This window comes from Rhinatrema bivittatum, chromosome 2 (genome assembly GCF_901001135.1).
Source record: "Rhinatrema bivittatum chromosome 2, aRhiBiv1.1, whole genome shotgun sequence".
Classification (NCBI taxonomy): domain Eukaryota; kingdom Metazoa; phylum Chordata; class Amphibia; order Gymnophiona; family Rhinatrematidae; genus Rhinatrema; species Rhinatrema bivittatum.
Window position 1 is genome coordinate 205,302,098 of NC_042616.1, and position 25,213 is coordinate 205,327,310.

At 43.0% G+C, this 25,213-nt stretch overlaps 1 protein-coding gene across 1 annotated transcript in view; it reads left to right on the forward strand.

Moving 5' to 3' along the window:
- LOC115084330 (multidrug resistance protein 1A-like) overlaps nucleotides 1-25,213 on the forward strand; it is a 176,033-nt gene that overhangs the window by 143,587 nt on the left and 7,233 nt on the right. Inside the window, exons 23-28 of the mRNA XM_029589047.1 lie at nucleotides 4,118-4,218; nucleotides 5,610-5,750; nucleotides 12,409-12,565; nucleotides 14,301-14,498; nucleotides 19,443-19,649; nucleotides 24,155-24,301. Coding sequence (XP_029444907.1) covers nucleotides 4,118-4,218; nucleotides 5,610-5,750; nucleotides 12,409-12,565; nucleotides 14,301-14,498; nucleotides 19,443-19,649; nucleotides 24,155-24,301 — 951 coding nt within the window. The remainder of the gene's footprint in view (nucleotides 1-4,117; nucleotides 4,219-5,609; nucleotides 5,751-12,408; nucleotides 12,566-14,300; nucleotides 14,499-19,442; nucleotides 19,650-24,154; nucleotides 24,302-25,213) is intronic.

The window sequence follows — 25,213 nt, forward strand, 5'->3', positions numbered from 1 at the left end:
CCCTGCCTCAAATTTCTTAATGTGAAACTGTTAAAATTCAGTTTTTACATTTCTAGAAGTCACAGGATTTGGGGAGGAAAATAAAGAATCTTGAAAGCCTGATGTGCGCATTAACTAGGAGATGTTGAATGCTGAGCGCATTTTAAAAGCTGCCCGGATATGCGCATTAGGGGTGTGAATCGTGTGATCGATCGTCTTAACGATCGATTTTGGCTGGGGGTGGGGGGGAGGGAAATCTGATCGTGGGTTCATGGGCTTATAGGTATTACCAATTATTAGGCTTTTCAATATTTGATGATAGTTAATGTGACTTTCAAGGCATTCTTCACTTTCGGTGCATGTCCGGCATGACTCCTTGCTTCAATGACAGGGGAAAAGAAAAACTGATACTTCACACATTTCCAGCATTGCCCTCTGCTTCATGGCAGAGAGCTATGCTGCCGCTTACCCAACTAATCAAACTTAATATTTCACTTGGAAGCAGCTCCAGCACTGCTCTCTACATTAATGGTGGGGGTGAAAAGGGAATTAGAACATAAGGTTACTAAGAGCCAAGAGAAACAGTTAAGTATGAGAACAAATGTGTGAAGCTTGCTGGGCAGACTGGATGGACCGGTTGGTCTTCTTCTGCCGTCATTTCTATGTTTCTATGTTTCTATGTGTGTTTTTTTTGGGTTTTTTTAAAATCGTTAAAAATCATAAATCGGGGGAGGGCGGGAAAACCGGCACACCAAAACAACCCTAAAACCCACCCTGACCCTTTAAAACAAATCCCCCACCCTCCCGAACCCCCCCAAAATGTTATAAATTACCTGGGGTCCAGTGGGGGGGTCCCGGCGTGATCTCCCTCTCTCTGGCCACGACTGCGTTAAGAGAAATGGCGCCGGTGGCCCTTTGCCCTTATCATGTGACAGGGCAAAGGTAGCGCCGGCGCCATTTTGGTTCCTGGCTCCCGATGTCACGCGTGCAGGAGATCGCCCCCGGACCCCCGCTGGACCCCCAGGGACTTTTGGCCAGCTTGTGGGGGTCAGGAGGCCCCCCCAAGACTTGCCAAAAGTCCAGCGGGGGTCCGGGAGCGACCTCACGCAGGCCGTATTGCCAATCTTCAAAATGGAGCCGGCGCTACCTTTACCCTCACTGTCATACGGGCGACCGTCGCCCTCTTCTTTACTTTGTCTGCAGTTGGGGAGCTGAGCAAGAACTAATAAGAAATCACGTGCTCAGTGCAAGTGGACCACCGGGGCATGCCTGATTCCCCGATGGGCCGTCCACGTCTTCCTGCCCCCAGGGGACTGGGAACCCCATGGACACGCATCAAGACCTCTGTCGCCTTTCTATTCTCTTTCCTGTTGGGGAATGGGAATCCCTGGGAAAGCCATAAGGACTGCTGCTGCTTTTCTCTTCTGCCTGTGGGGGGTTAGGACTCCTGTGGGAAAGCCACAAAAAAAGGCACGTCACCAAAACCTCGCTGCTGTGGTTCTTTATTTCCTGCTTGCGAGCTTCCCATCCCTCTTGGGATGTCACGCCAAAACTGCCTAAGCATTACCTGTTGAATGTGTCAGTAATAAGAGCGTTATACCACAAAAAAACAAAACTAAGCTGGTGCTGCTCTTGTCTTGGGAGGCAGAGTGACCCGGCCATGGCAAGGGTGTTTGGAGGGGGCACTTTTTGCCGCTCCAAAATTCTGCCACCTCGCTCTGCCTCAAGTAAGATCCCCCCCTGACGTGCACGTTTTATTTGAAGCATGAAAAAAATATAACAGGTATGCATAATAACCCAGATTTCTACATGGAGGCAAGTATTTGAAATCCGCATGTATACAATTTCAAGAATACTTACTTGTGCATGCACTAGGAAACACCAGTGTGCTGATACCTCTGCCAGTTCACCTAGTCTGACTTCAGGTCACCTAGAACCTCTACCACTTCACCCTGAACCCAACTAATTCGCCCAGACCTCCAATCACAATATTTCAGATAATAGACCAGCTCGATTTCATTTGCACCAAATAGCAGGTGTAAACGTGCACAAATATGTTTATGCTATTTTTCTGCATGAAACCTCTTTGAAAATGTACTGCATATTTTATAAAATACCTGCCTGTGTGTAAATTGTGGTATTAATGTAAATATGTTACAGTTATAACCCCACCCTGGTGTGCCTGACTTGAATAGGTGGGGCCATAAACTTATTTATAATCTCTTTGGAGCAGGGACCTTGGTTAGCAGTAGTCATAGACTCTTTTCTCGCCAAGGTGCGGATGCTTTGTTGCATGAGGGGGAAGTTATCTTCCAAGGCCCCGAGTGTCTGTGCTATGTTTGTGAGCATCCCGTGATGTAGTTTATAGTGTGGGCCCATTATGCAAAAAAAACAATTCCAGACTCTGAGGTGTTGTCCAAAAATACAGTTTATTTGCGGATAAGCAACGACAATTGGGATTAATTTATTCAGTCTTAGCCCCACTATTAATATGTGCACTTTACAGTTCTTTCTGTCTGTGCAGAAATATGCCTCACTGGACCCAGGGTGTCCCCACTTCTGAGAGGTAAAAGGGGTGGAGGCCCTGGGTGGAAAAGGAACCCACTTTGGATTGTATGGCAGGGTTTCCCCTCCAACCCTAGATACAAATATACAAAACAGTCTTGGCTCAGAGAGATGCAAAATTCTCTCCTTCTCCCCAGGGCAAATGTGCAGCAAAGCCGCACATTTTACTCTCAGAAATTAACGCCTGCCCAAAGGCAGGCGTTAATTTCGGCCGGCCCCGGGAAAGTGTACAGAAAAGCAGAAAAACTGCTTTTCTGTACACCCTCCGACTTAATATCATAGCGATATTAAGTCGGAGGGCCCCCCCCCAAAAAAAATTCTGCTCGTGGGTTGGAAAACTGACGCTCAATTTTGCCGGCATCTGTTTTCCGAACCCGTGGCTGCCAGCGGGTTCGACAACAGACGCCGGTAAAATTAAGCGTCGGCTGTCAAACCCACTGACAGCCGCCATTTCTGCCAATAAGGAGGCGCTAGGGACGCGCTAGTGTGTATGATAGAGAGTGAGAGCCTGCCTGTGTATGAAAGAGGAGAGAACCAGGGACGGTAACTGACAAAATGGCTCACAGGCGCACATATGTCGGCCAGGAACACGGCCATTTTATTATGTACATGCATATGTGTGCATGTCATAAAATACTCTGGCTGCACATACATATGTGAAATTTTAAGTGGGCATGCCCTCATTTGCATACTGAATCGCGTGCCCAGGAATGGGGCCAGGGCGCACTGAGGGAGAGCGAGCACTCGCTTTGGAGTGCCGACTCTCCCGCATAATTTACTGAATCAACCCGATAGAAACAACCTGATTTCATGCATATGTTTATACTTTTAAGCAACATGAGCTCTGGGCTATTTTATAACAGTCATTTACATGCAGAAAACCAGGATTTATGCATTTTAATGGCTTTGAAAATCAGGTCCTAAAGCTTATACTAGCAATAACACACTGATAAATATATCCTGTTTCACAACTTGGAGTATAACTTGGTGGTGAAGACAATAACAGTAAAAGAATTCAAAGAGGCATGGGATAAACACTGTGGATCCCTAAAGGCTAGAAGTTGGAAATAAGGAAAAGAGCGCATGGGGGTAACTTGCTGGTATGGCGGTTACTACCCTTAACCAATAAGCCTTCATATGTTGATGCAACTCCAACATTGCTGTCTGCTTCAATGGCAAGAGGTGATGGGGAATTATACTCAAACAGCAACCAACAAGGCCCCTGGCTTGATGGTCTGGGAAACTGATCAGTATGGGGGTGAATTGTATGGCGCGGCAGATACTGCCATAAGCTTGCTGGGCAGTCTGGATGGACAGTTTGGTCTTTTTCTGCCGTCATTTCTATGTTTCTATGCTTTTGTGTAATGGTTTTCCATGGCCAAAGTTGACTATGCAGTAACTATTATTGCTAAAAATCTATTTTTACCAGTAAACTAATATGGCACAGAAGATCTTCAGTATGCTATGTTATGACTCCATTTTTACAAAGTAGATTACTTTCCTAGATTATCAATCTAACCTAGAATTCTTTTAGCATAATTGTCTATATGTCTTTTCTTTACCTCTTCATTAGATTTCCACTGAAGCTGTAGAAAATATAAGAACAGTGGTTTCTTTAACAAAAGAAGATACATTCTATGCCAAGTATACAGAAAGTTTAAATGGACCATATAGGTGAGAATTTTAGCTAAATCTTTCTATGAATGCTTTGGAATTCAACTTTCACCTACTTCCAGGGCTGACCTTAGGAGTGTAGGGGCCAGCGATGAATCAGCTGCAGTGGGGCCCTGGAATGCTGATATGTGTGGCCGAGCCCCCAGAGCTGACAGGAAATGTTAGGGGAAGGGCTACCACAGTAGCATGCTACCCTCCAAAGCCTGGGCTGCTGTGTGCCCGGGACTCCGCCCTATTCACCCCCCTCTAATGATGGCCCTGCCTATGTCAGTTATTCAAAGTCTATGGCAGGTTATCTAGGAGTCCATTATCATGGCAGTTATATCCCAAAAGATTTTTCCCAGCTGAAGAACACTGTGCTCTGGCCCACACTATCAGAAGCTAAATAAGTGTGCTATACTGAGGGCTGCCACAGCAAAATGAAGATGCTCTTGCCAGCTTCCCCGCGTGGTACAGGTTTGAAGCAGAGTTGACTGCCTGGCAGTTCATGTACCTGCCTAAAATGTATTTCATCCAAAGCTCAAGCATGGAGCCCACCATTGAAACTATAATTATTTTCACTCATATTTCTGTCAACTTGAGGATTTAAAAAAAAAAAAAAAAAAAAAAAAAATCTGTTGGTGTTTCTTGGGAGGGGGGAGGGGGTTGTACTGTTTGTAACTTTTACTGAATTTTTTGTTATCAAAAGCTCAAAATGAGGTGGCAAAGTATGATTAATGTAACCTCACCTTCATTGGGGGCTACCTTCTGAGCCCTGGAGAGCCACTGGATGCACTAGAGGCAGACTCACCTGCAAAACCTTTTGAGCAAAAGTTACCAGAAAAATAACTCAATATCCTCACAAAAGTTGGTGCTCCAAAAGAAAACTTTTACTGAAAAATTCACAATCCACATTAACTTACTGCTTGAAATGCCAAAAATTCAGTGCAGATGTACTAAAAACACAATCCAAACTCCTTCAAAAAGAAATTCACCATTAGATCTTCCCCCTCAATAAGACACTCCCGAGGCCGTTCCTCAGTACACTCCTCCCAGGTCCTCTGCGGGCCTAGAAACAGAAAAGTCCCTTTTCAGTTCTCAATTACTCACTCAGTTTAGGACTGGCCCCGGGACAACAGACACAACAGCAGCTCCATCCCACTATACCACCTTGCTTGAAAAAATAACATTCACATAAAATGCATTTCAACCCAATCCATCTGGGTTTTATTGGTTACTAATAAAGAAAAGCTAGTCATTGAAATCAGGATTAATTGAAAATCACATTAAGTCTCAACAGACTGTAATGTACTGCAATGCAGTTGTTTCTGCCAATATTTTGAAATCTTTGTTTTCTGGGTTCAGTAATCTATTTTTACTTGGTGTTTTGTTTTGTTTTTTTTAATTTAAAGGGATGCCATGATCAAAGCTCCTATATATGGAATAACCTATGGAATATCACAGTCTTGCAACTATTTTGTTAATGCGGCTGTTTTCAGATTTGGGGCTTGGCTAATTCAAAACTGTTACACAGGATTTGAAAATGTGTTCATGTAAGTATTCTGCTTTGGAAAGAAAGGCTATGTTTGTAAATGGGCATTGATTTCAAATTTTACTAAGGGATGAATTTTCAAAATGTTAAGCATGTAAAATTATCATATGTGCACCAATAGCTTCTACCTCAATGGGTTTTTTAAATTAAATGTTTTTAAAACGTTTTAAGACCCCTTTTACACAGTTGTGATTTTAGAACAGTTTTACAAGCCCTCATTTTTCTAAGACAGACTATTGTAATGCTTTAGTGCTGGGTCTGCCTGCCTCTTCCACCAGAACGCTTCGATTTCTCCAAAACTCAGTTGCGAGAATATTAACCAATATTAGAAAGTCCGAACATATAACCCTGATTTCGAAAGATTTGCACTGATTACCTATCACATTCCGTACTCAATTTAAAGCATTATTCTTAATACACAAGACCCTCTATAATGATAAAGTTGAATGGCTTACTGCGGCTTTACATTTCCACATCCCGCAAAGAATCACAAGATCAGCAGAAAATAGAACTCTACCAATTTCATCCCCAAAATCAGCTCATCTAAACTCAGTCAGAGAAAGAGCCCTATCCATTGCTGGACCACAACTTTGGAATTCCCTGCCACAAAACTTAAGGCTTGAAACAAACATTAGAACATTCAAGAAAGGTGTTTAAACATGGTTATTCCAACAAGCCTTTCAATAACTAACAACACAAATTCTCTTTTAATATTTCTTGTCTTTCATAAATTTAAATACTCTATCCAAGAATTTTATATTTTTACTTAGTTTTATTTGTTTTTATTATGAGTGTTATGTATTTGACTATCTTCCTAATTTTGGAAATGCAAATGTTCTTAACTGTGCATTTGATAGCAATTGTGAACCGATGTGATGTGTGTACATGAATGTCGGTATATAAAATCATTCAATAAATAAGTACCTGTGTATTCTAGGGATGTGCATACATTTTAACTGAATTTGAAAAATGTATAAGGGCCAATTAATTTCTTTCAGGGAACTCCAAAATGAATTGAGAGGCCCCCTGAATTTAAATGGATCCTATTTGTTTCATTCAGTTAAAAAGAATCTCCCCTTGGACCTATGCCTAAGCCCAAAGCCGGGACCTCACCTAGGGAATAGGCCAAGGCCCAAAGCAAGGATCATGGCCTACACCCAAGCGCAATGCTGATGCATAGGCTGTGGCCATATTGAAATGTGACCTATGCCAGAGCATGACAAGAGGTCTTGTCCTAGGCCCAGGCCCAATGCCAGGGACATGGCTAAGACTCGAGTAAAGACCAAGGCCCCATGAAACATTTTGCCAGGGTCAAGAAATCTTTAGACCCACACTTACCTGATTTGTCAGGGATCTGATGCTGCAGCCAGACCAGCTCCCAGTGTCTGGGCTTCAACCTAGACAAGGCCTGGCCCAGGTCCTACACTGGGGCTCGATCCAGAGGCCACATGACATCTGGGCCTTGCCTAAGCCAGAGGCCAGGCCCAGTTCCAATGCTGAAGCCCTGGCTGGAGACTGGATCCAGAGGCCAGGTCCTGACACCTAGGCCTCAGCCAAGGAGAGAGAGCACAGACCCAGGCCTGACACCTAAGAATCTGCCCTGTCTCAGGTCCAGTGCCTGGGCTTTGGCCTACACCAGAGATCAGGCTGAGACCTCCCGCCATGGCCCTATCTGGAGACCAGGTCCTGACACCTGGGCCCAGTACTTGAGAATGGGTACCAATGCCTGAGCCTCGACTTAGGCCAGAGCATGGGCCCAAGCCCAACACCGAACTCGGATGCTTGGATCTTGGCGCAGACCAAGGCTCTGGTCCATGCCCAAGTTTGGGGTCCTATGGCAGAAACTGGACCCACTCCTGAAATGAGAGCCCTCCCAAGACCAGGTCTCAATGCTTGGACTTCAGCCTGGGTGAAGGCTCAATGCCTGGGCCTCAGCCTAGGCCAAAGGATGGGCCCAGGCCCAACATTGGGCCTTGATACCTGGGTCTCTGCCTAGACCAGAGCCTGAGACCGCATCCCAATACCTGAACATCGGCAGGGCAGAGTCCGATGCCATGACCCAAACTGGAGGTGCGGTCCTGACACCTGGTACTCAGCCTAGACCAGAGCCCTGGCCCTGGCTTGACACTTGCTCCAGGCTGGAAGACCAGGTCCTGATGCCTGGACCTCAGACCAGAACCAGGTCTGAATCTGAGGCCCAGCCCAAAGAGCTGGTCCTTGGCCTACACCAGATCCTGGGACCCAGCCCAAAGGCTGGGTTCCAATGCCTGGGCCTTGGCTCAGACTCAGGTCTGACACTTGGGCCAGGCCTAGAAGCAAATACCTGATGCCAGGTCCTTGGCTCAGGGTCAGGCTCAGGCCTGGAGGTAAGAGCTATTTCCTTGTAGATGTCGTCTTTCTTCTTCAAATTAACTCAGTCACATCTTCCTCAGCGCAGGGTGCCATTTTGCTGTATAGTAGTTCAATTTACAGTGTTGGGCCTAGGCTTGGGCTCTGGCCTACGCTAATGTCCAAGAGTAAGTACCTGGTAGAGGCGGACTCCCTGGCATCCAGTCTAGGCATCAGACCTAGGCCAAGGTGTTAGGGCCAGGTCTCCAAGCCTTGGCCTTGTATAGTACCAACTTTTTTAATATTTTTTTTTTAATAAAAGAAACAAATTAAGCATTAAATTAAATAAATGAAATTCATGCAGGGAAAACCCAGAAAACAAAACAATTTTTTTACCCCTGCACATCACTAGTGTATTCTTTATTTTATTGAAAATATGCTCATATTTGCACTTTCATGTGCAGATATGTACGTAAAAAAGGGGCATTCTGGGACACGACCAACACTTAAGTTGCATATAAGTTACTATTTTTAAGACATGCATGTACATTTGCCAACTTACTTGTGGGATTTTACATCTGATAATTATCTGGCATAAGTGATACTAAAGATGTTTATTGTGCAGTACCATCTGTAGGAGGTGTGGGTAAACTGGGGGGAAATCAAGCTGAAGAACCAATAAAATCTTGGCGACCTGGAGAAGGACTGGGCAAACTGGTTAATTTTATTTATGCATGCATGTCTTAAAATTAGCTGGCTTACGTGCATAAATGAAGACTTACATGAGCAAGTCCTACTTTACATTTGCAAGTAAAATATATACATGCATATAGTTTTTTAAAATAGGTAGGAAAAGTATATACACTCAATACATGCATTTGCGTGTAAGCCTACATACATACATACTTTGCAGGGTAGTGATACATGTATTTTATAAAATGGGGATATGGGTTATAAAATACTTGCATAGATCTGCACATGGCCACATACATACATATATTCCACAATGTGCAGATATGTGTTTGTACAATGTGGGCTAGATTTTAAAAGCCCTGCGTGCGTAAATCCTGCTGGATTTGCGCGCGCCTATTTTGCACAGGCCGCCGGCGCGCGTAAAGCCCTGGGGCTTCGTAAAAGGGGTGGGAGGGGGCGTGTCCGGGGGCATGGCGATAGTTCGGGGGCGGGCCGGGAGGGCGGTCCCGAGTCCCCCAGCACTGTGGCCTGTGCCGGGGGATGCCGAGGCGGCACGGCAGGTTACGCCTGCTTCAAGCAGGCGTAACTTGCACAACAAAAGGTGGGGGGGATTTAGGTAGGGCTGGGGGGTGGGGTAGATAGGGTAAGAGAAGGGAAGGTGGGGGGACGTGGAAGGAAAGTTCCCTCCGAGGCCGCTCCGATTTCGGAGCGGCCTTGGAGGGAACGGAGGCAGGCTGCACGGCTTGGTGCACGCAGGCTGCCGATTTTGCGCAGCCTTGCACGCGCAGACCCCGGATTTTATAAGATACGCGCGGCTACACGCGTATCTTATAAAATCCGGCGTACCTTTTTAAGATCTACCTCTATATGTATCTCTACACTGCAATATATGGGCATATGTAGGATTACATGCAAATACATACAATGCATTGAAACACGTAATTTTTCTATTTATTTATAACACGTACGTGTTTATTTTCATGCATTAAATATAAAATAGGAGTAACTCGTACGAGTCCTGATTTATGCACATGGGGCAGATTTTCAAAGGCTACGCGCGTAACATACGCGTGTAACCTGCAGAAATCTGCCCCTGCGCGCGCCGAGCCTATTTTGCATAGGCTCGGCGGTGCGCACAAGCCCCGGGACACGCGTATGTCCCGAGGCTTGCTAAAATGGGTGGTTGGGGGGCGTGTCCGGGGGCATGGCAGAGTGCCCCGACACAGCGGCCTATGTTGGGACCTGGCCAGCCAGCATGAACAAGTTACGCCTGCGAGAGGCAGGCTTAACTCCATCGAAAAAGGTAGGGGGGTGGGTTTAGGTAGGGCCGGGGGGGGGGGGGGGTTTAGATAGGGGAAGGAAGGGAAAGGTGGGGGGGATCCAAAAAAGGTTCCCTCCGAGGCCGCTCCAATTTCGGAGCGGCCTTGGAGAGAACGGGAAAGCCATCGGGGCTCCCCTTGCATGCACCGACCCTGGATTTTATAACATGCACGTGGCAGCACGCGCATGTTATAAAATCGGGCGTACATTTGTGCACACGGGGAGCGCGCACAAATGTACCCCGCGTGCATAGGAATTAAAATTGGCCCCATTATTTGTCCAACTTTAAAACATGTGCACATCAAGAAAATCACCAGTTTTACTGATTAGTCCATTGGTTCTTCTAATCTTTCTCCAGGTAGCTGAAAACTTCCTGGTTCTTCATCCTAAATTCCCTCCCCACCCCCAGTTCACCCAGACCTCTCAGCCAGTCAGTACTACACAATAATCACATTGAATATCACTTAGACTGGATAATTAGCAGGTTTAAAAATATGCAAGTAAATTGGAAAATGTACATGTGTAAGTATCTTTCAAAATAGCAACTTACATGCATAAATGCTGGTCCTATCCTGGCATGCCTTTAAACTGCTCCTTTTTTTTACACATTTGTATGGACATGTGAAAGTGAAAATACATGCGTATTTTCAACTTAGAAAATATGGAGTATATGAGCACACATGTGTATATGCTTGTTTTCACGTGCTTTCACATTTTGAAAACTCACTTTTAAGGTTTGACATCTTTCCACTGCTCTCTGGCTAAATTTTGTCTGGTCAAATCGTTGGCCGCACACAATTTGTCTTGCTAAAGAGTTAGCACTGTGGATGTTCCCAGGGGGTGGCTTCATTTTGTCCAGGCAGCACTGATATTCAGTAGAGGTGTACAATTTTTTTTTTTTTTTAATGAAATGAAAAACATGCTTAAATACCTGCATTTCATTTTCTTTAAAAAATGTTTTGTTTTTGTTGATTTTAGCTTGAGAAAGTTAATGGGGGGGAAAACAAACCCAATGACCCAAAATTTCATATCCTTCTAAGCCTTACTCCTGAATTCCCCAGTCCACATTTACCCTGTATGAGTGAAAGGGCAGCTGTGATCCCCTGTTCCTGCCCTGCTGGTTTTGTTTCAAGTTGATGCTGATTGGTCCTGATGCTGGCACCATTTTGTTGGTCAATAAAATAGCACTAGACTCACTCCTAGCTGGTGCCACTATCAAGCAAGAGCTGGTGGAACTGGAGCCATTGGGCATAGCTCTTGCTACTTTCCATATCAGAAACCCCCAGGGAAAGGGATAAGTGTTGTCCAGGGGCGTTGAGGGTTGGTGGATCCATTTCTTTTTCTTTTTTTTTTTTTTTTTGAGTTTTTAAATTTAAAACATTTCAATTCTTGCCCCCCATCCCCGAAAAGAAAAAAATTAAATGAAACAAAAACTTTATCCCTGCATATCCCTAAGTTACCCGGGCAGCTCTAGTCAGACAAACTGATCTAAAGTTACCTGGATAACTTCAGCTACTTAACTTCATCTGGGGTATAGTCAGCACAGCAGCCCTTTTGCACATATGTGTCACTGAATAGCTTGTTAAATTTAACTGGATGCAGTTACCCTGGTAACTTACTCACTCAGTTGGTCTTTGAATAAGGGCTTCTAGAGCCTGATATTCAAAAGCTACTTAGCCAGATAAGTTGGATAAATCATTTATCCGGCTAAGTAGTTAAGCTGGATAACTCATGGGTGGGGAATGGGTGAATTGGGAGAGTTCTACTTATCCAGCTAAAGTAACCGGATATGTGCCAATATTTGGACTCATCCAGTTAAGTTAGCCGGATATGTTAGACCTGCCATAGAGCAGGTTTAATTTGGCCAGATAGAACTAACTTATCCAGCTATGCAGCGCCAAATATGGGGATATTCAGCAGCATACCTTGTGCTGCATCCCTTGTTTCCCATTGTACGCTTTATCCGGCTAACTTAAGCCATTTTCTTTTCAACATTGACCTCCTAATGTTTAATGTGAAGAAATATTTAAAGGCCATATCACAATCTAATCTTCAGCAATACCTAATACAGTAGAGTACTCATTTAACTTTCCTAGTAATGACTGAGTTAAAATGTTCTTGAGTTTCAAGATGTATGTTTGTTTATTTTTAAAGCTCACATAAAATGTATGTCAAAGTCATTTGTGGAAAAGTTGAATTGTAATTTTAGGACTTATCAAGTCCTAGTGTTTAATTTTGATAAGGCCACCGGTAGTGAAGAAAATATTTGTGTTAATTGTGATCTCCCAACCATTTACCCAATATATTTCCTTTTCTAGAGTATTTTCTGCCATTATCTTTGCTGCCATGAGTGTCGGGCAATCCACTTCTTTTGCACCTGACTTTGGTAAAGCAAAAGTTTCAGCTCAACAAATTTTTAAGCTTCTAAATAGGAAGCCACAAATTGACAGCTATAATGAAGAAGGTGAAAAGCTGGTAAGGAAAAGAACCAGTACTTTTCGATACAATTAAAAAGATTTTTGCATGCAAATGTGACTATATGGAGTACAGATATTGCTAATTTGTTGAAAGGACATTTTAAGGGGTCAGGGAAGAGAGGGGAAGAGGGAGGGAGGATAGGTAGGGGAAGGAACTGGGGGAGGCCCAATCTTGTTACCCCCTCTTGCGCGTGCGTCCATGTGCACCAGGTAGCTCAAGCACATGGATGCACGAGCGTATGTTTTAAAATCTACCCCTTTATGTTAATTATATTCAATTTTATGCCCACCAAACAGCATTTGCATGCAAAACTAATGAATAGAAACCAAACAAAATGTAACAGTAAAAAAAGGATAAAATGAATGAATAAACCAAACTCAACATTTTTTGACTCAGTTTGCATGGTCACTGAAAATTTTAACATAGTTTATGCAGCATTTTTGGGTACAATTTTGTCTTACATGCATCTAATTCCCATTGTTAATGACATTTTTCTTGCAGGCTATTAACATAATTGTTTTTAGTGCACATGATTGATTAAAACAGGAGAGTCCTGTGAATATACTTGAGATAGTGCTTGCAGCACTATCACCATTGTATACAAATCTCTTTTATGCATATTAATGTGGATATCTTGAAAACCTGGCCTGTTTGCGCTCTTGAGGACAAGAGTTGTCCACCCTTATTAAATTAAAAGAAATACACATAGATATTTTGGGGCTCATTCTCTAAGCCACATCATTTTTCCTGAAAAATGCACAGGAGTACCAAAGCTGCAGTAATTGGCCCTCCCGCTTTGTGGCTACTCGGGTATTTTTCCCCATGATAAAATACCATTAGGAAAAATACTGTGGCATTTAAATGGCCCCAAAAATTTGTGATATGGAGGTCCTGGCACCATGGGGCTGCCAAGGCTTAAAAGGACAGCTCAGCCCTGAGGCATCGCCATCCCTTCAAAGTAGCAAAAACCTCAGGGGTCTCCGTAGGCCCCCTGTCCCACCCATCACCACCCCTAGATGTGGGCATAGTGAAAGAGAGAAAATATATTATTGTTAATGTTCCTGCCTAGGCCCTGTCCCCACTGACAAACTCCTCCCCTTTCAGTAAATGTTAAAGCCTCTGTAGGCCCGACTCGCACCCTACTCTAGCTCATCCTCTGGATTCCCAAATAAATTACAAATTACACCCTGGTGGTCCAATGTGAGCTGGAGCACGTCTAGGCTGTGGGTCTAGTGGTGACCATTTTTCAAAATGGCACCTGCCAGCCTTTTGCCATTGCCTAGATATGTACTATAAAGAATGTTATATGGCTTGATTATATCCAGCCAGGTCACATCATCTGTTGTCTGATAGCTGCACTTTTTCAAGCTATGGGTATAAAGATCATGATTTGGATCATAATCTCAAGCTTCAGCCATTATTGGGTTATTTCTTGTAAGGCAGCGTTTGGAGGACCATGATCCAAAATATTAATTAGAGTGCTTTGGAAAATAATGCCATAAATAGCTCATTCTTTATTAAGATTAGAAGCCTATTTAATCCTAGAACTTTCAGATCATTTTAATCAAATTTTAGATTGTGGTACTCAGATCCTGCTCCATGGAAAATATCAAGATGATACATAAAGCTTGAGACTTAGATCGAAGATTGCAACCTTTTAATCCATCTTTTATTTTATAACTTGGGTTTCAGTTTGATTTTATAATGCACTTGTACTTTGTACTATTTTCAGAGTAATTTTGCTGGAAATATTGAATTCAGAAACATCAAGTTTGTGTATCCAACGAGACCAGAAGTTCAGGTTTTACAGGGTCTCAACATCAGCGTTGCCAAAGGGCAGACGCTTGCACTGGTTGGAAGCAGTGGATGTGGGAAGAGCACCTCAATTCAGTTGCTGGAGAGATTCTATGACCCTGCAGAAGGAGAAGTGGTAAGACTGCAAATATTGTGACGATTGTAGGAAGCTGTTCATTTTTTTTTGGATCCTGAAAGCAAAGCCCGAACCCTTATGAGTTGTATGTGATCTTCTTCCTTACACTAAGTCACAGCACTGACTGTGCTCTTTACTTCCAGAGGAAAACACGCCAGAGAAAACAGATGGGAATGTAGGAGGGGATCTGTGCCATGCTGCTTCATCCTGTCCCCCAACTGTCCTCCTGAAGATCCATGCTTGCTCTTCCATACCCTTGTGATACTCCTCCAACCCTCTTTCCCATTACTACTGCTTATCCATGCTCGCAAGAGAAACCTAAGAAAGCAATAGTTAAGAGAGAGAGAGAGGCTGGTTCTTCATTTCAATCACCTGTTCATTCAATCACTGCTGCTTACCCAAACCCCATCATTCCTTCACTCCTCCAGCTACCATTCTTTTTTCCCTTTTCGCATCCATTTTATTTCCTTATACATCTACTGATGATTGTCTACACAACCCGTCCTTCTTGCACCCCACAAAGTCCTCTACTTTTCTACCCCTTTCTCCTAACTGGTAATCTTTCACCATCACCTTGTTACTTCTAAGCCCCCCTTCCTCCTGCAGTCCTATGTTTCTGCACATACCTTCACCTCAGTTTGCCAGCTGTGGTTCCCTATTTCCAATGCTTCTCATCCTTCTCCCCTTCAGGTTTATACTGCAATGCATTCAACTTAGTTATTACTCTTTTACTATTTGCCCCCACATTTCATACTTCCATATGTTTTTACCCCTTGAGAACTCCATACAGCTGCTTTAGGAACCCTAAAATATGCATCATCTTAAACATTGTTTACTTATTTTAAAACAAATTAAAAACAAAATCATATCTAGATTTATAAAATAATTTAAACTAAGATTTACCAATTTTTTGTTTACTTTAATAAAATAAATGTTGAAAGCCTATTCTGTAGACACTTTTTTTTTTTATATAGGGTGAAACATCAACAATGTAAAAAATACAAGGCAAAGTATGTTGGTCTTGCTACAAAATTGATACTATGGGCTCTATGCAAGTTTTATGTGTATACTAGATGGGACTGAAAATGTTAGTGTGCATGTACTAAAATTAGCATGTGTGCACATGTAAATGAAGGAATGTTACATGCAAATGAAGCTTTATTGCGCATAGAAAATATCATATGCTGTCCTTCATTCACTATTTAGCATGTGCTCACTCAAACCCAAAATTTAACATTTATCTCAGACTAGGAGTTAGCATTATAGCATATATACACTTTTGAAAGGGCATTACCACATTATTGTAGCGGAATATGATGGTTATACATCAATCCACAGTGAAGGCGACACAAGAATTTAATTGTTCCTAAAATTCTTATTATTATACTGAATGGCATGATTCTGAGGATCATTGCTATTATAGACATGAGTAGTCTGTTCAAAGACAATTGTAGGTGTTCTGAGTCTTAACCCAGAGCAGAAATGTAGGCATTGTGAGTTTCTTTAAGATCAACAATTCATTGTGTTTGACTATAGAGCTCTCTTCTGATAGCTTTGACACTTTCCAGAGAGGGTTGTCTTGCTATCCTACCTATAGGAAGGCTGGCACCATCTAGGGGACCTCAATCATATAACCCTCCCTCCAAATTCATATTTTGTCTACAGAAAATTTCTAGATCCAAGACTAGTGCTGGCCTCAACACTATATGGTGCTCATAGATTGGTTGGATGCAGATACTTCTGAAAGTCAGGGTTTGCAAACTTCTTTTTTTAGTCAACAAGATGAATATGGCAGGGTTGGGATGCTCTGCAGATGACAGGGAAGATATGGCTGCTGCAATAGGAGGAATTATGGAGTAGAGAATAGAGATGTGAATCGTGTCCTCGATCGTCTTAACGATCGATTTCAGCTGGGAGGGGGAGGGAATCGTATTGTTGCCATTTGGGTGTTTGAAGTATCATGAAAATCGTGAGCCGGCACACTAAAACCCTCTAAAACCCACTCCCGAACCCCCCCCAAATGCCTTAAATTACCTGGGGGTCCAGCGGCGGTCCGGAACGGCAGCGGTCCGGAACGGCCTCCTGCAATTGAATTGTGTTGTCTTCAGCCGGCGTTTTCTGTACGGAAAATGGCGCCAGCAGGAGATCGACTGCAGGAGGTCATTCAGCGGCGGTCCGGAACCCCCACTGAACGACCTCCTGCAGTCGATCTCCTGCCAGCGCATATGGCTGGCGCCGTTTTCCGGACCCCCGCTGGACCCCCAGGGACTTTTGGCCAGCTTGGGGGGGCCTCCTGACCCCCACAAGACTTGCCAAAAGTCCAGCGGGAGTCCGGAACGACCTCCTGCAGTCGAATCGTGTTGGTCTATGGCCGCCGCCATTTTGCGCCGCCATTTTGAAAAATGGCGCCGGCTGAAGACAATACAATTCAATTGCAGGAGGCCGTTCCGGACCGCTGCCGTTCCGGACCGCTGCTGGACCCCCAGGTAATTTAAGGCATTTGGGGGGGGGTTCGGGAGGGTGGGGGATTTAATTTAAAGGGTCGGGGGTGGGTTTTAGGGGGTTTTAGTGTGCCAGTTTTCCTGCCCTCCCCCTTCCCCCGATTTACGATTTTTTGACGATAAATCGGGGGAATTGGTATTGTATCGTGGCCCTAAAGATTTTTGATGATTTAAAATATATCAGACGATATTTTAAATCATCAAAAAACGATTCACATCCCTAGTAGAGAATAGGAGAGGGAGAGAGTGACAACAAGAGAAGAGAAGGTAACAGAGGAGTTACACCAAAGCACTTCAAAACATATCCGCATTGATTTATCCAAGAAAAGAATTTCCAAACAATTGGTTAACAAAGAACCAAAGGTATTTGCTGTCATTGGCAGTTAGTTGCTGCCAAAAAGGACTAGAGATGTTCAAAGTTGAAGTCAATCCAACACATTTTAGGGAATCCCAAAAAATGTAACCATGAATTTTCAGTATATATCACAATTCAAGAATCTTCGTATACTTTATTATACATCTCACATGAACATGTTATTAAATTACATTTTCTAACAATTAAATACATGTTTAACATTGTAATACACACATATTTCTGATGATAATACCATATTCATTACAATGTTAAACATGTATTTAATTGTTAGAAAATGTAATTTAATAACATGTTCATGTGAGATGTATAATAAAGTATACGAAGATTCTTGAATTGTGATATATACTGAAAATTCATGGTTACATTTTTTGGGATTCCCTAAAATGTGTTGGATTGTATATTATTGAGGGGATCTAGCTGTGCCCTATAGTGATTGTGCCAGAGTTGAAGTCAGCAACATTCTGTGCCTCAGAAACATCTTTGAGCCTACATACTGGTTTGGTTTAAGCACAGAACGTGTTTATTTAAGCTTTGAGGACCTGGCAGACTATGCCATTCAGGCATTCAACTGTTTGTTCAAGGTACTTGTAGATGGGGAAGTAGTCGGATGATGGGGTCCTGTGTCAGGATATTCAAATTCCCCTTTCATGTTTCCTTTCTTCACCAACTACAACCTCTTATTCAATTCTTTCAAGACAGATGGGTAGAATCATGGTTGGCTTTCTCTTGGAACTCTGTTTTCCTTTTACATGCTTTGCTGGGGTTCACGATGTCTCCCATTTCTTTCCACAGATTTAAGAATCAACTCTATATACAGGTCTTGTTTTAATCTAGTTTTGAAGTGAGGAACCAGAGCCAGCATGGAGATAGAACTCAGCATGCATAGTTTACGATGCATATACTAACATTGTCAATGTTATATAGAATTCACACACTGTATAGTGATGGCATTTTCAGATTAATGTGTACACTAAGAGAATGGGCACAGTATTGGGGAAATGTTTTACCATACACATGCTAAAATTTATTGCATCACAGATAGTGTTTTTACCATGCATATTAATTTTTTATCAGTGTACACACTATTTTAACACAAGCTTTATCCTTATATTTTTAAAAGTCAGATTATGCTTTTTGGGGTACATTTTCAATAGTACACCTAAGTGTAATTTATGTGTGTAGAGGACAATATTAAAAAATGAGGAAAACAGAAAACTCACCTGGCTAACTTTAGCCAGATAGGTTATCTGTGATATTCAGTGGGATAAACATGCCTCTGAATATTCTCGATATTCAATGGGATAAACGTCATTCTGAAAATCCTCGATATTCAATGGGATAAACGTCCCTCTGAATAACCTCGATATTGAGTGAGATAAACATTCCACTGAATATCCTCGATTTAAAGTTATCTGGCTAACCATAGCTAGATAACATTAGGTTTAGCCAGCTATAGTCAAAAGAATATAACTGGTTATGTGGCGAAGTGCTGAGAAAAAAAAAAGATTGCAGGTCTACAGGCTCTAACCTGACTCCATCCTCCTTCCCACCCAAGTTCCAAAGGTCCACTTGCAAAGGTCTGCCTCTTTCCCCAAGGCTCCTGCCATCTCAATAATAAAAATATATATATATATGAGCTGGTCTCTCCTCTTCCCCCATCCCCACTCCTGGGTCCTGTCTATTTTTCCAAATGCATTTATCTCTAGGGCTCCCCTTCCTTCTCCCCACCCCACCCCAACCCTTACCTTCTCACTCCTCCTGTACTTTAATTTTGGTTTCATCTTCATCCCACATCACAGTAGCATCCTACAATGATCCGTGTCTTTGAATATCAACCTCATGAAAGTTACATGACCGACTTTTACAATCTAACCCCATCTGCTTAATGATTTCTTCTATTTTTTCAAAAAACGTCATTAACAAACAGATCCCCAGTCCACTATGTTTGGAAGAAAATTGCATATTTATTTCTTATGATCCAGTAAGCAAAACAAAATTCTCTTTCCCCAACCCTACGAAATGAAATTCTTTCAAAGTAAATTTTCTTCATTTTTATTTTTTTTTTAGATGGCGGATGGAGTGAATACCAAATCTTTGCATTTGCAGTGGTTCAGATCTCAGTTAGGGATTGTGTCACAAGAGCCCATTCTGTTTGACTGCAGCATTACTGAAAATATTCAGTATGGAGACAATAACAGAGTTGTAACCCAAGAAGAGGTTGAAGAAGCAGCTAGAGCAGCAAATATCCATACCTTCATAGAGAACCTACCTGATGTAAGCGCATTAAGTATATGTATAAACAACCTCAATGCTGAATGACTGTATTGTCCATTGCAAAATATGTATAGAAAAAGGTACATACTGTTTGTTGGACAAAGTAATTCACTTAGACATAAAGAGGTCCATATTCAGCCACTATGCAACTCATCTAGTTAAAGGTGAATTTTCAAAAAGTTGCAGATGTAAAATATAGAGATGTGAATCGTGGTTTTTTTTTTCATCCGGCCCGATCGCGGTTTTGTTTATCGGCTGCACCCGAGCCAATAAACAAAAAACCCACCCCGACCCTTTAAAACTAATCCCTTAGCTTCCCCCCCCCCAAAAAAAAACATTTTACAGGTACCTGGTGGTCCAGTGGGGATCCCGGGAGTGATCTCCCGCTCTCGGGCCGTCTACTGCCACTAATCAAAATGGCGCCGATGGCCTTTGCCCTTACCATGTGACAAGGTACCTGTGCCATTGGCCAGCCCCTGTCACATGGAGGGAGCACTGGATGGCCGGTGCCATCTTTAAAAATAGTTTTAAAGGGTCATGATGGGTTTAGGGGTTATTTTTGTGTGCCATTTTTCCTGCCCTCCCCCAAAACGATAAGAGAACCCCCACGAACAATATCATGGGGTTTTCCTATCGTTTTGGGGGAGCCCCCGATTTCTGACTATTTTGAAAATATCGTACGATATTTTCAATCGTCCGAAGCCCGATTCACATCCCTAGTAAAATAGCACTTCTGAGTGTAAAATAGATGTGCTCGTGTATATGCTTTTTTATAAACCCAGGCATGAGCAAGAAAAATTGTCTCTAATAAAGGCACGGTCCAGGGGCATTCACAGGTAGGGCCAACATTTACATGTATAAGTTGCTATTTCAGAACTTGCCAAAGTGATATGCCTAAGGGGGTTATTTTCCAACTCGTGTTATGGCCTTTTCTCATGTGTTAAGGCATTTTTGCACAGCCATATCTCACAGTTTTAACACCAAAAATAACTACACCTTTTTCATTGGCGTTAAGCTGTGTGATATGCCCATAACGCAATTTGCAATTTTTTTTCGCAAATTGCATTTTGGACATTTTTAAGCTGGGGAAGGAGTGGAAGAGGGCCCTGAGATGTGGAGAGAGAGAGAGACTGAGACTCCGGGGGTGGCACCATAGTAAGCTGCTAATTATGCTACTATAGGAGGCCCACCTAGTAACTCGAGGTGAGGTTTAGGTAGAAGTGTAGGGGTTAGGGGCCACTTTGACATGCAGAGTGAGATGTACAAACAGAACAGTACACTCTTGTGAAGATTTAATGTCCTTCGGAGAGAGGAAACTCATACATAGATGAGATTTGTATAATGTTCTCTCAACCTAGCTTGATGTTACCCAGGTAGAGAGTCTAACCCCTACACTACTACCTATACCTCACCTCCAGTTACTAGGTGGGCCTCCTATAGAGATATAAAGAGTTAACTACTATAAGGGCCTTAAAGCTAGGCTCTCTCTCTTTCTCTCTCTGCATTAATATCTATGCGAAGCACTAAGATAGCTCACATTGTGATAAATAGGCTATTATCATAAAACACACCCCTCTTCCTTTTAGATGTAATAGTTTGTATCTAGCCCTAGGTTTGGTACCTGTGCATATTTACACCTGCTAATTATCTGGCATCAATGAGAATAAAACTTAGCGTGAACTTCTCCCACACCCCCTCACCCAGTCAGTGTTTGGAAATAAACACTTTTTTATTCTCACTTACACCAGATATTTAGCATCTGTAAATATACACAAGTAACAGATTTGTGCATGTTGCTTTGGCAGGTTCTAAAATAGAAACTTAGACAGGTAAATGTTGGCCCCACCATTAGACTGCCCCTTTTTTACGTGCACTATTTTGCTCGCTCACACACACATAGATGCGTATGTGAACCCTTTATAATATACACGGTATTCATGCATGAATCCCTCTTAAAATTCACCTTTAAGAGTGTATTTTAGTTGGATTTAAAGGTGTGTTTAGGTGTGAGACAGTAAGAAACACATGTAGAATTGGATTTTCAAATCTATGCATCTTGTTTTGCCCAATTCCACCACCTGCAAAGACAGTAGGTGCAAATGTAAGTGGGAACATTCCTTGAAGGCAATTTTCAATGGAAAGCCAACTGAGTAATTTCCCTTTAAAAATTAGCTACAAGGTCCATGCATATAAAAGTACCTATATTAGGGGTGTGCATTCGTTTTCAACATATATGTAAAACGCAACGTAATTTTTTTTTTAACTTAAAAAAGTGATGAGGCGAAAACGATCAGATTTCCAACTTATTCAACATAGCTATGTTGAATACGTTGGAAATCGCGATTGTTGATCCTAAATAAAAATTTAAACCCCTCACCCTCCTTAATCCCCCCCCCCCAAGACTTACCAAACCTCCCCAAGCTGGCCAAAAGTTCCGTGAGGGTCCGGTAGCGGACGCGTGGGGAATCATGTGATGTCGCGTCACTCCGACGTCACGTGGTCCACCGCGGTTCCGCTCCCGGACCCCTCGTTGGACCCAAACGGCACTTTTGGCCAGCTTGGGGGGGGCCTCCTGACCCCCCCCCAAGCTGGCCAAAAGTGCCGTTTGGGTCCGGGAGCGGACGCGTGGTGGACCACGTGACTTCGGCGTCACGTCGGAGTGACGCGACGTCATGTGATTCCCCGCGCGTCCGCTCCCGGACCCCTCGTTGGACCCAAACGGCACTTTTGGGCAGCTTGGGGGGGTCAGGAGGCCCCCCCAAGCTGCCCAAAAGTGCCGTTTGGGTCCAACAAGGGGTCTGGGAGCGGAACCGCGGTGGACCACGTGACGTTGGAGTGACGCGACGTCACGTGGTCCACCGCGGTTCCGCTCCCGGACCCCTCGTTGGACCCAAACGGCACTTTTGGGCAGCTTGGGGGGGCCTCCTGACCCCCCCCCCAAGCTGCCCAAAAGTGCCGTTTGGGTCCGGGAGCGGACGCGCAGTGGACCATGTGACTTCGGCGTCACGTCGGAGTGACGCGACGTCACGTGATTCCCCGCGCGTCCGCTCCCGGACCCCTCGTTGGACCCAAACGGCACTTTTGGGCAGCTTGGGGGGGTCAGGAGGCCCCCCCAAGCTGCCCAAAAGTGCCGTTTGGGTCCAACGAGGGGTCCGGAAGCGGAACCGCGGTGGACCACGTGACGTCGGCGTCACGTCGGAGTGACGCGACATCACGTGATTCCCCGCGCGTCCGCTCCCGGACCCGCACGGAACTTTTGGCCAGCTTGGGGAGTTTAGGTAAGTCTTGGGGGGGGGGGGATTAAGGAGGGTGAGGGGTTTAAATTTTTATTTAGGGAATCGGTGCACGTATGGACATAGACTCAACTTATGGAATTGTACATATGTCCATATTGACCGAAATTGACCCCCCCCTTTCGACTTATGGACTTATGAACTTAAACTTTTGGTCTGCACATCCCTAACCTATATACTTATCAGCAACACAGGCTACTGACAATAACCCCCTAAAAACATCAGATATTCAATGTAGCATAAATTAAACAATATAAAATACTATCACATAATCTGAATATGGCATGAGTTGACAACCCATATAATATAGTTTCACTCCTTAGTTCTTGCTGCAATTTAGGTCAATTAGGTCATCAACTAACTCAAACAAGTGGATTGTGAAGTATTGCTTTGTATTTCTATGGCACCCTTTGCCAGTATTCCTTACAATAAATACAATTACAAAGTTATTCCAGTGATACACAAACTAGTGTAAATGATAGGAAAAATAAAATATTGAGCAACAGATCAGTAATTTGTAAAAACATTGTAGAGGTGAGTCTTCAACCATAGAGAAAAAGGGACATTTTGAATATCTGATTGTAGTTTGGTCACATGGAAAGGGCCAAGAGAGAGAGAGAGAACACTGGAAATAAAAAACAAAAATGGGAACATTTTTGGATTTGGGACAGACAACAGGAGAATAAACAGATATTAGAGAGGATAGGTAATTCAGAGTCAAGTCAATTCTTGCCTTATACTTCATGGTGCAGAATTTCCAAAAGATGCACTGCTTAGTTGGAAGGCAATGAAGAAAAGCTAAGAGGAGAGACATGAGTGCAGTGAGGATCAGATATGCCATGTCTTTGTCACTGTTCATTGGATTTATGTTTTATGGAATGATTTAATATTTGAAGAAAGATCAATTTAAGATGTAACTAGCGATAATATTTCAAAGACTTGGTCATCTTTAAGGAGTATAAATGGCATTATCACTAACATACCTATCTTTGCACTCCCATTTTGCATGTGCCCACACATTTGTCACATGACAACCTGGTTTTCAAGTTCACTTTAATAAGATACATTGTGTTTGAAATCTGGTTTGTTGAGGGCGGCTTTAAAACTGGACGCATAACTTTGCAGTTACTGTAGGTGCCCTATTGAAACAATATGCAATGTTTAGTTTGGCTCTTTATATTTCACTTCACCCTGAATTTTTTCGTATTGTAGACATACAATACACGAGTGGGTGACAAAGGAGCACAACTCTCAGGAGGTCAGAAACAAAGAATTGCAATTGCACGAGCTCTGGTTCGAAAACCAAAAGTCCTACTTCTGGATGAAGCCACATCAGCTCTTGACACAGAAAGTGAAAAGGTTAGTAATCTTTCATTTTCTATTGAAACAAGCCCTGAAAATAGTATACTATGCCTAGCCTACTGAGCTATGTAGTGTATTCAAAAAAGATGGATTTTCTAAAGGATGTTAATTTGCTTTAACATGATTTTTCACACAACACTTAAGCATTTTTAGCCACAACATAAGGAAAAAGACAGTTACACTAATTCTACTTTTCATTTCATTTTATTAAATATTAGATATACATTCATTTTAAACAAAATAGACAATAGCAACTAAATTGTCTATTTCATCTTATTTCAGGAATGCCACGAAATGAAAGAAAAAATGATAAAATTTCATAAAAATTTGTATTTTGTGCTAGTGCTCACTAACGTGACTTAGTGTGCGCTAACTGGATGTTAGTGTGCATTAACTGAAAATGTTACCGATTAAGTTAAACTGTTCCCCAATTGACACTTTTTAACTAGAGGTATGGATCTGCATTCCCATTGTCTCTCTCCTTAGTTATTTGTTTGTGTTGCCAAGGTTGCAAGGTGGTATTTGTGGGGTGATGGCCAGTGCCTGGTAGCAAATGTAAACAAAAAGTGATATAATAATAGGGATGTGCATTCATTCCCTACAAATTGGGAATCCGCAACGTATAGGGCCATATTCGTTGTATTCGTGGGGAAGCAAAACGTATCGCGATTCCCCACGAATACAACAAATCTTCGCCGACTTATTCGGCTGCCTAAAGGAGACAATTTAAACAACCCCCCCACCCTCCTGATCCCCCCCCCCAAGACTTACCAAAACTCCCTGGTGGTCCAGCGGGGGGTCCGGGAGCCATCCCCTGCACTCAAACCCTCGGCTGCCGGTTTCAAAATGGCGCCAATAGCCTTTGACCTCATATGTCACAGGGGCTACCGGTGCCATTGGTCAGCCCCT